Source organism: Grus americana, chromosome 1 (assembly GCF_028858705.1).
Source record: "Grus americana isolate bGruAme1 chromosome 1, bGruAme1.mat, whole genome shotgun sequence".
Lineage (NCBI taxonomy): Eukaryota > Metazoa > Chordata > Aves > Gruiformes > Gruidae > Grus > Grus americana.
In genome coordinates, this window is record NC_072852.1 from 84131069 (window position 1) to 84145463 (window position 14395).

At 42.3% G+C, this 14395-nt stretch overlaps 2 protein-coding genes across 8 annotated transcripts in view; one reads left to right on the forward strand and one right to left on the reverse strand.

The window, feature by feature from the left end:
• On the reverse strand, window positions 1-11448 carry LOC129201498 (C-type lectin domain family 2 member L-like). 4 transcript variants are annotated; one of them, XM_054812906.1, is made up of 7 exons: window positions 11314-11441; window positions 10036-10178; window positions 9397-9571; window positions 8493-8546; window positions 6276-6451; window positions 3771-3874; window positions 1-2853 (listed from the first exon to the last, which is right to left on the reverse strand). In XM_054812906.1, exons 3-7 carry the CDS (start codon window positions 9563-9565, stop codon window positions 2748-2750), a joined length of 609 nt encoding a protein of 202 aa, XP_054668881.1. In that variant the 5' UTR covers window positions 9566-9571; window positions 10036-10178; window positions 11314-11441; the 3' UTR covers window positions 1-2747. The 4 variants fall into 4 exon arrangements, with proteins under 4 accessions (XP_054668881.1, XP_054668878.1, XP_054668879.1 ...); XM_054812903.1 differs by lacking the exon at window positions 11314-11441 and adding an exon at window positions 11136-11269; XM_054812904.1 differs by lacking the exon at window positions 10036-10178 and having other exon boundaries at window positions 11314-11448.
• Window positions 11422-14395, forward strand: part of LOC129201496 (C-type lectin domain family 2 member L-like) — a 23906-nt gene continuing 20932 nt past the window's right edge. For all 4 annotated transcript variants that reach the window (XR_008575426.1, XR_008575425.1, XR_008575427.1 and 1 more), the window contains exons 1-3: window positions 11422-11659; window positions 12017-12106; window positions 12901-13064. Coding sequence is in view for 1 of the 4 variants with exons in the window: in XM_054812900.1 (XP_054668875.1) it covers window positions 11422-11659; window positions 12017-12106; window positions 12901-13064 (492 nt within the window). In the remaining 3 variants the exon portion in view is untranslated. The remainder of the gene's footprint in view (window positions 11660-12016; window positions 12107-12900; window positions 13065-14395) is intronic.

Consider the following 14395-nt stretch of genomic DNA (forward strand, 5'->3'; position numbering starts at 1 on the left):
TTATAAAACACTTAATTTAATTGAAAGGTGCAGCAGCAGGACCATTCCAGGCTGGGTACCTCCAAAGAGAGGGACCCACAACAAAGAAATCCCGGGGCAATTATACCCTGGGGTCCCATACACCCACCCCTCACGCACTGTCCATGTGTCCTTTAGTCTAATGGTGGTTTTTGGTCTGAGGTCTTCTAACATCTAATTGGATTCTTCTTCTGTGTCCAGGCACACAGGCTCTTATCTTGTTGACTTGCCGTTTCTGCAGTTTTCCCTGAAGGCTGGAGCCTCCTTATCTTCTGGTTTATGCTCCTTGTACACCTGCACTTGCTGGTGGAACATGGAGAACTGAAGAGTCCCAGACTTGGAAAAACACTACTGAGACATTAGCATGATATCAAAATACTTTCCCATACTAAAAGACTAAACACAGCACTGTACTAGCTGTTAGGAAAACTACTAGGAAAATTACTGAGAAAAATACCTCTGTCACGGCCCAAGGGCTTCAGCAAATCTAGTTACTCATGCTAAGTAAATCTAAGCAAACAGCACAAATCACACCCTACTATAATCCTAAATAATTTATTCCAATTAAACCCTACTTATTTATATTAAACAACTAATATCCCTCAACATACTGAACACTAATTTCAGAAGAACAAGCTGAAGGAGTGTCTGTGTGCAAATATCACTCACTGGCATACCAGTTGCTTGTGCTGCCCGAAAGCTGCTGATCTCAAGTCAAACCTTTCTTTTAATAAAAATTAGCCTATCCCTGAAAACTGCCAACATGGGGAAGGCCTTTGATAAACAGAATATAGTTTAGTTCAGCCTAGACAAACACAAAACAAAATCTGTAGTTTTATGTAAGTGCAATTTATTCAAGACAGTTCTTGGTTGTCTCAGAATCCCAAAGGGAACGTCCAAATTACTGTAAGCCCCAAACTGTCTTAGACCTCTTCCTGCTCCTCTCTCAAACAGCCCCTTCCCAGGAACTCAGTAAGACAGCTTTCCAAATTGCAAGTCCTTGAGACTCATTACTTCCCTCTTAGTATTCTGTTTGTATCAAAATAAATTATTTATACAACTCATAACATCTTGCACAACAGTTAAAATGAAAAGTATGAGTTCTGATTTCATCTGTACCAGTGTAAAACAGGCATAACCTTAGTGAGTTGGCTGTGGAAGCACCTGGGTGTGAAGCTGGCATCAGTGGGACCTGATTCAGGACTAGTGTCCCTACACACAGGGTCACAAAAAGTAATTCAGTGACACAGCCTGTCACCTTTAGCACCACATATATAGTGGACATTTTACAGGAACTTCTTACCAGGTTGCTACAGCATTTACAGTTGGACCTGATGATCTTAAGGGTCTTTTCCAACCTAAATGATTCTATGATTCTATGACTCTATCATCATTAGCAGCTAAAGATACAAGTGGTAGAGAAATGCAGAATCCTCTGCTGATGTCCCTTCAGTAACCAGCCAACTGAAGGCTCCAACAGAAATTCCAGCAGATCTCACTGAGGCAGGTTACTGCCCCCAGCTATCTGCTGAAGATTTCTGCCACACAGCACAACTGTGAGAAGCTAATGTAGATGCCCCACACTCACCCCAGAAATGGAGCAGCTGAGGGGTTGTGCTGACAATGCCTGGGAAACTTCAGCAGAGGGGCACCAGCAAACGGTAGCAGCTTTCGTGTCCCAGTCTGCCACAGCTGTCTGCTCAGAACACTGCACTGCACTTTGTAATCAGTGAATGCCACGCTCTCTTTCCAGCGGCAGGAGTTTTTTTGCACAGACAAAACACTGCTTCCAGGGGGCTCAAAAACCACCTGAACATGCCCTTTTCCTCAGACTACTGTGCACTTGATGTGCAGTTAATGCAATTGCCTGTGAATAATAATGCTGTGTTGGGATAAGGGCTGCCTATTGCTATTTGAACAAGCTCAAATCTTAGCATGAACAAACTTGGTAAACATTAACATGAAAGCCCCCACAAAAAACAGACGGAGTAGGCAAGACTGTGAGTTGGCAGGAGCCCATTCCTTTGATAAGTACTCAACTTCCTGTTACTCCAGCCATAGGAAGTGTTGATGACAGTGATGGCTCCAGGCTGGCCAGGGTGCAAACTGCATACATTTACTTATTTAACACAAGTTTAACGGACAAAAACATCACAGTAAGTGATGTAGTAAGTGAAGTACGTCAGGGTAGAAAAACAAGGAGGTAAGAGGGACAAATGGGGGCTTAAGGTGAGGTCAGAAGACTGGTAGATACAGTCTATACAAAGACTGGCAAATAGTAAGTACAAAGTTCAGCAAAGAGCACAAGTCATTTTTGGACAAACCGAAGAGCCCTGATTTAACTGTTTCTGTAGGTGTGCTGGCTGGCTGGTGTCTCTGGCTGCTATGTATCCTTGAAGACACCTGCTGAGAGGAGGGCCAACACGAAAGAGATCCTTCTTTACCAGAAGACTAGCAGCGATCTCACTGAATCTTCAGCTTCGTCAGCCAGCACCGACAGACCCCATTGTATGTGATCTGTAAACTGGACTAAGCACATTATTCTTCTCTCCTAGGACAGAAGACGTAGAAGCACATTTTGGAAGCAGAGAAAAAACCTCTTCTCTCTGACTTAGACTTCCAGATGGTCAGAGACAGCATGGCCACAGGAGGCCTGCTATCTATCCAAAATGACCTTATAATGGATATGTCTTAACTGTCAATATCAAATGAAGATGTAAGTCATCCCTTTAGGGAAGCTGGATACAGATCCAGCGCCGGGGCAAAGAGCATGCTGATGTAGAAATAGTGAAGGCATCCAAGTAGGCACACTCGGAGTGATTCCGTATCTGGAACCTGAAAAAATACCGGAAGAAAACAGTGATTACTAAATAATTTCTACTGCTGACTCAAATATTTATTTTTAGCATGCTGTAAAACAAAACTTCTGCTGAAGTAGTTTCCAGTTGACTTTGGTTCCTTGTGATATGGTAGTTTCAGCTGCTAAAAGCAAGGTCAGTGATAAATCATGTTGGAAAAGCCTGTTTAGCTTATGCAGTGTTGCGCAAATCTCTGTTTCTACGAATGGTCCATACCAGGTATCACACAGTAACAGGAGGAGAGACAAAAGCCAGCTTATGATATATCCTGCCTATAATTACTGAGGTCATAAATGCTCTGGAGAGCAAGACGAGGGGAACTGCTGTTTGATGGGCCTGATGCAAAACTGTTGTAGCCCACACATTTTCTAATATAAACAGGAGGGAAATCTGGGTTGTCTGCAGGTCATGACAAACTCACTAAAGCAGGTATGATTTTTCTTATGAAGCTGCTTAATCCATCTGAAGATGATTATTCCGTCATACCTGTCACTTCCTTCTGTTACATCCCTAAAAAATGTATGTGTATTTGCTGGATATTGTGTATTTCAAAAACACAAGCACAAAGGACCACACTGGAAGCCAAGAATTCTGAAGATCTGAAAAGAGACTGAAATGTCTATACTACGTAGTAAAAAATATGTATAAATTAAGGTAAATAGGGATGATCAATAACATTATCTTCATGTGCTGAGCTACCAAAAAATCCTTCTTGAATCAGGGACTTCTTTACATTGATGCTAATGCAGTCAGATCAGTAATAACTGCAAAGAGTTAATTTTCGAAGTCATAAATCACAGGGAAGAAAAAGAATCCTGATAGAAATCACATTGTGCTGTAAACCCTAATTGTATATTTGCTTAAGTACATGTTAGATAATCACAAGGAACTTACAAGTCCACCTTCAAGGCAACACCATTCTCCCAGTAGAAGCTTTCACCTTTCTTGCGCAATCCAATCCAGGAGTCATCTATTTTCAAACGCTTAGCTAAAGAATGCTAAAATAAAAAAAGCATGTTTGTCAACATGAGCTCTCAAAATGAGAATCAAATTCCTCCTGTGACTTTTGAGGAAGACTAGCTCATTATTCTGTCATCTACAACACTTTCATAACCATTTCGTTGAAAGATAAGAGCCTAATTCTGCCTTTGAATTGACCCTTATAGTATTACACACTTCAGTGAAGTTATTCAATTCTATGCCCTTGAAAATTATTACTGTTTACTACATACAAAAATACCTAAACACCATGTATTGGTTGTGTCTGTCTATATATGTTTATCAATCTCTACATATGCAGCTTGGTCTAAACAGGCTGGTACATACAGATGTTTCCTGCATTTCAGATTGGCATATGGGAACTGCTCCCTTTCTCAATTATTATTTATGTATTTTAAATTTCACAGAATCATAGAATGGTTTGGGTTGGAAGGGACCTCAAAGATCATCTAGTCCACCCCCCCTGCCATGGGCAGGGACACCCTCCACTAGACCACATTGCCCAAAGCCCCATCCAACCTGGCCTTGAACACTTCCAGGGATGGGGCCTCCACAACTTCTCCGGGCAGCGTGTGCCAGTGCCTCACCAACCTCACAGTGAAGAATTTCTTCCTCATATCTAATCTAAATCTACCCTCCTTCTGTTTAAAGCCATTACCCCTCGTCCTATCACTACATGTCCTTGTAAAAAGTCCCTCTCCAGCTTTCAAATTTAAAGTTTTTTATCTGTAAGATGTACAGATAAAAAAGAGTAAAAGACAGTTCACTGCTCCAGAAGTTTGCAACAACCTGTACCAAACACAGCAAAGAATGATGGAAGATAACAAAAACAGCACTTGCAATGGGTTAATATTACAGAACTCCCTGCAACAAGCGATCTTTCATTAGACTCAGTGAACTTAACAATGAGATAAATATTAGCTGTCAGCATGGACTCTAATGGACATGGAAACAGTACACACTTATGCTCCTCCACTCTCCCCTAACAACCTCAATTCAATATAGTTCACAAAAAACTGTCTCGGTATGGTTCCAAGATAATTTCTACAGTTTTTGGTGCACCTTCTTCTGGTGTGGCTCACGCTATCTAGTGCTGGAAACCAGGCAACACGTACCACAGAGCATTGATCTGACCCGGCAGGTCAATGTCAGTGTTACTGTGCTTTTCTTTCATAAGTTGGGTTTACAGTCTCTAGGTATAAGGTTTTGAAGCAGCAGCTTAAATAACACCGATTTCAATTATCAGCTGAATATCACAGGCACCGAATTAGAAGTTAAGCTTTTACATGCGTAAGGGAGGCATTTACAAATTCAATAAAGGTGATCACTCACAGGGCGGCAATACAGAAGGGGCTTGTAGAGAAGGGACAAGTTGGCAAATATGGTTGGAATTACTGGCAAAGAAAGGAGTCTGATTATGGGATAAAACGAGAGACCACATTCAGTAAGGGACTGATACGTGAAGTAAAAACCAGGCCCTGCATCCTTCTCGTTGTTGAAATTCTTGTCACTGTAAAAATATTTATCAGCTCAAGTCAAATTCAGATGTGACTTAATCTGTGTAATTTCACTGAGGTTTCCTCCATTTCACTATTTGCTACACCACTAATGTACCAGCCAACTGGAAAAGTAGCCTTTTGACCTCTATTCAATAATCACAGTAAGAAGAAAGCTCAAATGTCAATCTACCTAAAAACTAACTTTTTGATGAAACTAGTTTTTCATTGACAATACTCAAAAGATAGCAGATCTGTAAAAGCATATTACAGTTTTAGTAGCATACAGTAGTAAGATGTCACTAGCATTCACCAACTCAATGCAACTGGACCATAATACAAGCAAATCAATGTATTTTAACAAACTTATTAGCATGAGAAAATGTCCAAGCCAGCTTCAGCAGGGGTATATTCCCACCGTGGATATAAGCATGTGTTTCTAAGAGGCATTAAAGCATATCTAAAACCAGATGCAAGCAGATAAAGACGGTTAATTTCCACTCTGCTGAAAAATGGTTTTAAATGTTTGGTTTCTTATAGAAACAAATGTATTCATTTATTTGTCTGCACTGGATGTTGGACAGATTCATACCTGCTTTGAAGATGAAGGTCCATTAAGAGAGAAAAGTAAAACTAGGCAAACTGATTCATAACAAAGAGCTTCTCATAATCATTCAAGTCAAATCCAGGCACCAAAGCAGTGTAAGGCTGCTGCACCTGCTGCAGCTACTTACAGTGACAAAGCAGGCACTTTTCTACTACCTGAATTCACACAGCTTTCTTATTTTACAAAAATGTAAAGGATAAGCATTGCAAAAAAAAAAAAAAAAAAGAAAGCTTTGTCAAGGAAAGACAGAAATACAGAAGTTGTGTTCTGTTTTGTTGTTGGGTTTTTTCCCATTACCATTTCTTCCTGGTTTTCAAAAATGGCTAGCAAGGATTCATTCTTAGCACAGAAGGTCTGACTAGATGTCCAGTCTTTTTCCTCCTCTGAGATGAAATAGCATTTCTTTCTGTAACCTATCCATTCACTGGGGCACTCTTCAGATGGAAATTTTCCGTGGTAAGATGATATTACAACTACAAAGGAAAAGAGAGAACAAAATTTCTACCTGCTAAAATCTTAGCATTCATCAGCATAACTCAACCTACAATGCAGATTTTTTTGAAAGCCAATGCCACATTAGATGCCAGAAAAGAAGCCAAAGGAAGGGCAAAGGTCCTGACCTTTCCTGCCTTTCAGGCACTGTCTTCAGCTGAGAAATGTGAAAGTTGGGGGCTGCAGCCTAATTATCACAATCAGTAGAAAACAAGTAGGGTTTGGAAAACACTCCTGAATTTTAGAGCATTAGAGGCATTGACGATGATTCATGCTCAACACATTTTAAATCCAGTAATAGGATAATAAACCTCATACAGTTAATTTGTTGATCGAATAATCATTTTAAGTAATCAAGCTGCTGGAATATCTACAACTGGTGAGATATTTCATGAAGACAAGTCACTTTGATTTTCTATCAGACCTTTAAGAGTTTGATAAATCTGTGTGAAGGTAAGGAAATTAGGTGTTGATATGATGCTAATGAAATGTGTCTGTTAATGAAGAGCTAAAAATGACTATTATTTGGAGATAATGGTTTCAAGAATGGTTTGTTGGAGTTGTTTCCCAGCATGTTTTGATGCCCTCTCTTCATCGTCTGTCACAGTTGCTCTGTGAGGGTGAGAGGACTCACTGGCGTGTTTTGTTTCAGTGCTGAGTTTAATTTCTTGCAATGAAGACAATTAATTTGTTTTCTATTTTCCAAACAAAAATAATCTGCTCTGTTACTGAGTGGTTAGAGTGACCTTTCCTGTGCAGCATGGTGTCTTTTCTAACACAACTAGGCTCACCCAGGGTATAAAGTGTATTTCCTGGGTCATCCTGCTGGGATTGAATCCCAGACCTTCTGCACCCAAAGCGCATTTTTTTCACTGCTTAAGCTTGGAGATGGCCAATACTGAAATGAAAGTAACTGGCTGTTATGTGAGTAGAGGGGCTTGCAGGAAGTGAATTGATCTTCCAGATTCTACAACCTGCTGTTGCCACACTGACTCTCTTTTCCTTTCTAGTTAGATAGTCTCTTTGCTATATATACTTGGAGACCCATTAGCAAGTCATCTGTGAGCACTGCCCTCACCCCCTCCAAGAAAATGTGACTGATTCCATTTAAATAAAAACCTAACAAAGCAACGGAAAATCAACAGGGACAGATGTTACCACCGTCCTCCATTTGTTTCCATGTATGTGCAGAGGACCTCCCTACTATACCTCATGCTATTGCAGGAGGCAGACCAAAGATATATTTAACACAGAGATTCAAGAGCTCCCTGTGCAGAAGGGGTTGTGGAGGCTCCATTGAGATGCACATGCACCCAGTGACTTAGATACCTCAGGTAATACTGTGGGCAGCACAGCCTTTGCTCCTACAGAAGAGCTCTGCATGGGACAGCAGGAGTACATCTGGCCTCCACTGTGCCAGTGGGAGGTAAGGATGACTTCTTAAAAATACAGCATGCAACACAAACAGATTTTTAAAAACAAAAAGGCAGAATGATCCCCAAAGACTATTTGTGAAAAAGACAAGCTAGCTGTATTATGTAGCTGTCTTCCATGCATGACAATAAAGGAGCCCTCAAGACCAAATATATAAGCAGCCCACACAATAAACCTGGAGTCTATGCCTAGAGACATGATGCTGACTTGGTGCTCTAGCTGGTATAATCAGGTAAGTTACTAGTGATAAGCACAGACAAGACATACATACACCATATGCACGGCCAGGCCAAGAAACTACACTCTTAAGAGTAGTAAGGATGTAGCAAAAAGTTAAAAAAAAAAAGAAAAAAAAGACGCTTACAGCAGAATCATCTGGATTTTATCTGTAGAGAGAATTGTCTCTCCTTTTAAATTCTGCCTGGGAAGTTACTCAACCTTACACCAACATCAAAACAACTGAAATAGTGATAGAAGTCCAAGGTTTTGTGACTAGAGTACTAATGTTGGTGCGCTTGACTGCTGTGATCCTGGAGTCCAGTAGTCAGAGGAAACATTTCTCAAATAGAAAATGTTCCAAAAGCTTACCAACTGCAATGATGATGACCGCCAGCACAAATCCAAGTAGGAATAGCCAACAGACTGTGAAAAAAAAGATCATTAATGGTTTTGTATATATGAGCACTTAGGCTCACACTGTATTTCAGTTTTAAATGAGATAGCAGCAGGACAGCCTTTCATTTAAGCTCCAAGTATGTAAATATAAAGCACTACTGAAGTCAAACACTGCACCCTGAATTGACATTTATGTAACTGGACAGTTTGGTAAAATGGTCAACTATCACCTAATTGGCATTTTTTTTGATCCATATACACCCTAAAGTTTTCCTAGTTTTCCACAGATGTGTTGATCCCACAAATTTAAGCCTTCCAGTTCCAAGTTTATCATCTACTCTACATTTTGCAGGCCTCTTAGCAATAACGTCTGGAGGCCAAGAACTTGTAGGCATCACTAACTCAAATCAAGCTACGTCCACATTTGGAAAACAGGAGAATGTTCTCACTCAGTTCAAACATTAAAGGTTGACGTTCAGAGTACAGCTGCAGTCTTGAATCAAATGTGGTTTCTCTTTGTCACAAGCTGTCCTTTGCACACAGATTTCAATGCAGATGTGCAAGCTAATCTGCTGCAAAGCCACAGACTATTTTCTCTAATGAGGTTTGGCTTCGCTTCCTACGCCTTATCCAAGGGTATTTCATACAGGTGAAATGCCACATTGAAAAATGCCTGTTTTCACGCAAAAAGATCAAACATAAACAGTTCACGCTTGGATCAAACATAACAGTTATCTTAATTTTTGTGACTACAGCTTTGCCTAGGAGTAAAATCCCAAGTTTTGTCTAGTCCAAGCCAGGGGACCTGGAACTAGATTTGGAGCTAGACTTCAGACTTCCTGCAGGAAGGTGTCTTACCAAAGAAAAAAAATCTTACATTTTGACTGCAAGAACCAGTCTTTACAGCGCCTCCCTATCCTCCGCACCCATGAACTAGCTGCCATTTCTTGTTTGGCATCTTGTTTGACATTAGTGGAGTCTATGTTCCCAACAGATTCTTGTGCTATCCAGGTGGTCGCAGCCTCCTGTTCATCTTCAGACTCCATCTACAGCTGGGAAACAAAGAAAGAAGCTGTGTTTAATAAGTGCTTCCCCTACTGTCTATACACAAGTGGAAATAGTAGAAATTCCAAAGCTGCCTAAATTATTGCCTGTATCTGAGGGGATGAAGGCAGGGTGAATGGAGAAATGAGGAAGCAAATAGAAAAGAGGAATCTTGTGGAACATATCTGAAGCTCATTGAATGGAGAAGGTGGGCCTCAGACAAATTGCACATATCCTCCTTCCCAGGGAGGGGGGCAGTGGGGAATGAGGACTGTAATGGAGGGAAAGGGAAGGACAGAGCAGATGGGAACAATGTGATAGGGAAGGGAAGGGGCAGGAGGGAAAGGCCACAAAAAACAGAGCTTTCTACTTCACCACTATGTAGCTTAAAGTAGTTTTGTCTGCGTGCGAAAAGTTCAGGCAATTTCCCAAGTGAGGCTGAACCGGGTCTGCAGAGAGAAATTCACTGTACCTTTTTCTGCTCACTCCAATGAGTGATGTTTTCCTCACAGTTTTTCTTAAATCCCACTTTCAATGACATTAAGACAAGAAGTCATCCAGGGAAGAATATGCAGCTATAAACATTATTGTGCCAGTGCAGAAATGTCAATTCATCTTCATGAGGTAGGTTATAATAGGGAAAAAAACCAAAAACCACTCCTCTTTAGAAAAGGCTTCAACATCTTTCATTACTGTTATTACGTTAACTAGCACATGCTTAAGAGGCCTCCTCAACTCCACAAATTCATAACAGTAAGTAGGTGCCTACATATGTCTAGGAATCAGACTCCACTTGCGCTTGGAAAAAAAGCGCATCCTACAAAAGCAGAAAGAACTAAGGCTTGGAATTACATTCTCCAGTAAGGTGCTCTTTGCCCAAAGACTCTTCCGATTGCCCTTGAACACATCCCCAAAACACTTTGTCCATTTTCGTGCCTGCACATCCATTGTTTGGTACATGAATGTATGTTTGATCGTGGACTGGGCCTCTTGCCTCCAGCGAGCATGCCACGACTTGTTTCTGCACTGAAAAAGCACTGTTTTTGACTCTGGCCACAGAGGAGTTTCTCCTGAACCTTCTCGTCCACACTAGGGAAAAAGCCTATCCCCCACGCTTGGTTTTCGGGACGTAGCAGTGTGCAACAGTGGGGTACAGGTGAGCTACCGCTCTCTGTAACACAAGGCATTTCTCGAAGGCAGATGCTGGCAAAAGCGTTTCAAAGAACATCTGGAAGATTGAAGTGAAACACGCAGCCTAAAGGTCAGCAATTTTCCATTGAGCCACAAAAAATATTTCCATTTCTGAGAGCTTATCTAGCTAAGAAAATCTGCTCTCACTTTTTTGCCATTAACTTTTTCGTTTATAGGAAACACCAGCGGCCGTGTTCGTTCTAGGCCACAAGAGAACTGTAAGTCAACCACGGAGATTCAGGCCACCGCTTCGCTTTAAACAATCTATTTTCCTCCCCTTTAGCCCCCATTTTCCTTCTCTTCAGTCCTACCTTCCCTTCGGCTTAGGCAAGGGGTGCATACAGGCCCCCGGCCTGAGTCATCACCCGAGCAGCACCCTACCTTCTCCCGACCCTGCAGGCCGGCTGTCTCCGGATGTCGAGGGTCGCCGCCGCGTTCCCCGCGGCCACGAAGTGGGCCTCCGCCGCGCCAGTCCGCCTGGGGCCTTCCTTCTGCTTCCGCACCCGCTTGGCCCTTCCCTACCCCGCAGCCCGCCCTGCTCGTCTCACGGAGCCCTTACCGGCGCCGTCCCGGGGGCCGGGGCCCTGCTCCGCGCCGTGCTGCACCGGAGACACCTCCCCGGGGGTGAAACCGAAAGGGAGTGGTGGGCTTCCGCCTCGCGGCAACGATGGAGTTGGCAGGCGACGGCGACGACGTCCAGTTTTCCCCTTCCCAGCGCCGGGATATGGTGCGGCGGCTGCGGCGGCTCCGCCGGCGGTTATCCTCCGACCCGCTGCTGGCCCGGCTGCCGCTCGGGGATGGGTCCCCCGCGGCCCACCAGTCGGTGCTGCTGCTGCGGTCGATGCCGAAGGGAGAGGGGCTGCTCGGGACGGTGGCAGCTCACCGGAGACGCAAAGCGCGGCCGGGTGAGTCAGGCCGGGCGGGACGGGAGAGGACGGGGCGCCTGGCCGTGCCCGGGAGGAGTGGGGCGGATGTGGTGGGCCGGGGAGCCAGCGGGCGATACCGCGGGCACGGAGCACTCGGGGGACTCTGTCCTGCGAATATTTCGATGGGATTTCGCAATTTAATACCTTTGAAAATCTGTTCGAGTTTTAGAAGTACCGAAGCTCTGCAGTATGCAGTCGTTTCAGGGCTAGGTGCAAGTGTTTGGAAAATCGTAGTGAAGTTAATGTGTCACTGCATGGGTTTTTTTTACTTGAGTCTTCAGTTCCTTACACGTGCTGTATTCCCTGACACGCATTAATATTTCTTTCTCTCCATAGATATGTTTTTACACCTCTCTTTCTGGAAAAGAATTGCAGGAATTGTCATTGCAGTTGTTGTGATTTTGCTCTTAACATGGATTACCTTACGTGAGTACGTTTACTTTATAAAAAAATAGCTCTGGAACGAGAAATTCAGTATTTCTCTCTTTTGTTATGCTGTCTCGTCATTGCCAAGGGGTTTTCACAGGCATTTCCACTGGTTTTCAGCTCTCCCACACACACTGTCATGGCTGCTGTTACAGAGCAATTCAAATTTAGAAAAGGGAAGTGAAACTAAATTGTGTTGTTGCTTAGACAGTTGTTTCTGCTAGCATTAAACTGACTTATTTTTTTAAATTTTCTGCAGGATTTCGTTGTACTGCAGCATGGCAAAGTGGAATGACAAATCCATAAGCAGAGTTAGGGAGGCAGTACTGACTTCCTATCTATCTTGGCTTTGACTCTGGCCTGTAGAGTTATTTTTGCAGCTGAGTACATTGAACTAGAACCTGCTTCACAGTAGATAACTAGTGTCTATGTTTGCACTCCTTGTCAAAGTCGGTGTCCTGCCCTGGTGTTCTCACCTGTGGTGTCTCTGGTGTAGCTGCAGCTTTGCACTTGCACATGCCAAAGTCTGTTTGCTGGGCACATGCCCAGTGTGCGAGTATCTAATCAGGAATTACTGGACATGCCATAGTTGGTATAATTGGAAAAAACTAAGACTGAGCACAATCCTTCAGTTGTATTATGTTCACCCATCTCCTGCTTAATTCGGTGCAAGTTGCAGATATTTTTAAGCTGGAGGAAGCAGGTCCAGAATTTGTAAATGTGTATATAATTGTATTTTAAATACATAATGATGAATAAGTGACATTCTCTTCATTTCTTCATTTGAACAAAAGATCCACCTAAATTACCACAGCTGGAGCCGTGCCCTGATGACTGGCTGTACTACAAGAAGAAATGTTACTATCATTCAGGAGCTGTAGCAGATTGGAATTCCAGTCAGGAGTCCTGCTCTGACTACGGCGCTTCCCTTGCGGTGATTGAAAGCCACCAAGAGCTGGTAAGGTGTCCAGCACCTTGAATTCAGTGTAATGTCTGCTGCCCTAACAGTTTCTGTAACTCTATCACTTGTTCCCTTGTATAGCTTGAAACCCAGCGTACTGCGTGGCAGACTTGTTTGTTGCAAGTTGGTACAGCCTAAAGACTTTTTCAGTGCGACATGGTCTGTTCACAAAAATTTGCTGTAGAAATTCTGTTATTACCCTAGAGGGTATTTCTTAAATTTAAAGGGCAAACTATGTATAAATTAAAAGTCTGAAAGAATATAAAAATGAAGTTGTGACTCCTAATTACTAAGAAGGTGTGGGTTTGTTTGTTGTTTTTTTTCAACTGGCAATTTATGTATGCATTTTAAGTTAAGCAATTTAGCCTATGTTCTCCCCTCACACCCTCTTGATGTTCATTCCCTCTACAGGGTACACAAAATTACAGTCAACAGCAGTTCCCACACTGCATATAACTGAACTAATTTTGAGTTTACAGACCCCTGGTGCACATCTATGTGTTTTATCTTCTTGATGCTCTTTAAGTACATAATTCTTTTAAAGGGTGCTTTATTTAGCACAACAAATGGTTTAGTGGCCAACTGAGAAACAGAAATGTGTTTAGTTCTGTGCAACATGGTCAATTTCTCTTGTTTCCACAAAAGGTGAAGACTGGCTGTGATGCTGGGACCAATGGTATTGAAAGGTTCTACCTGTGGTTTTTGTTGTTTTCAAATAATTTTTCTTTTTACTATGTTCTTTAAGTAGGGTCCTACTAATTCAGGGTGTTCTTTATGGCTGAGGGAAACAAAAGAAAATAACACTATAGCAAATGTGTATTCAGAGACAATTATAGGATCATAAGGAATGAATCAAGAAAGACTTTGTTTTATTCATACTGCAGATGGTAAACTCTGTGTGTGCCCTCCAATGTCCTGGCGTTTGGGTTTAGGTAGTCCCAACTGACTTTACATTCAGGAATATAAGGAACAGGAAAACAGAGCAAACACACACTTATGATACAATTACTGTCAAGAGTAAAAGTGTGAAAATTGCAACAGTTGGGGGATTTTGAACGTGCAACTTGAATTTGATAGACACAACATAACTGACATCGAAAAATTATGGTGACATAAGAGTCAAGGCAACTTGTGCTGAGTCAGGCACTGTGTCCCCACTAAATACATGTCCTTGTACTGAAACACCATTCTCCTGGTGATACAGTGAAACCATTGTACTAGCTGACTATTGTGTAATGTGATATGGTATTTCTAATGACATGTGTGGATGTTTTTAATGATGGGGTGGGGCAGGGTCAGTAACACTCTACATGACTACCAACTAAATA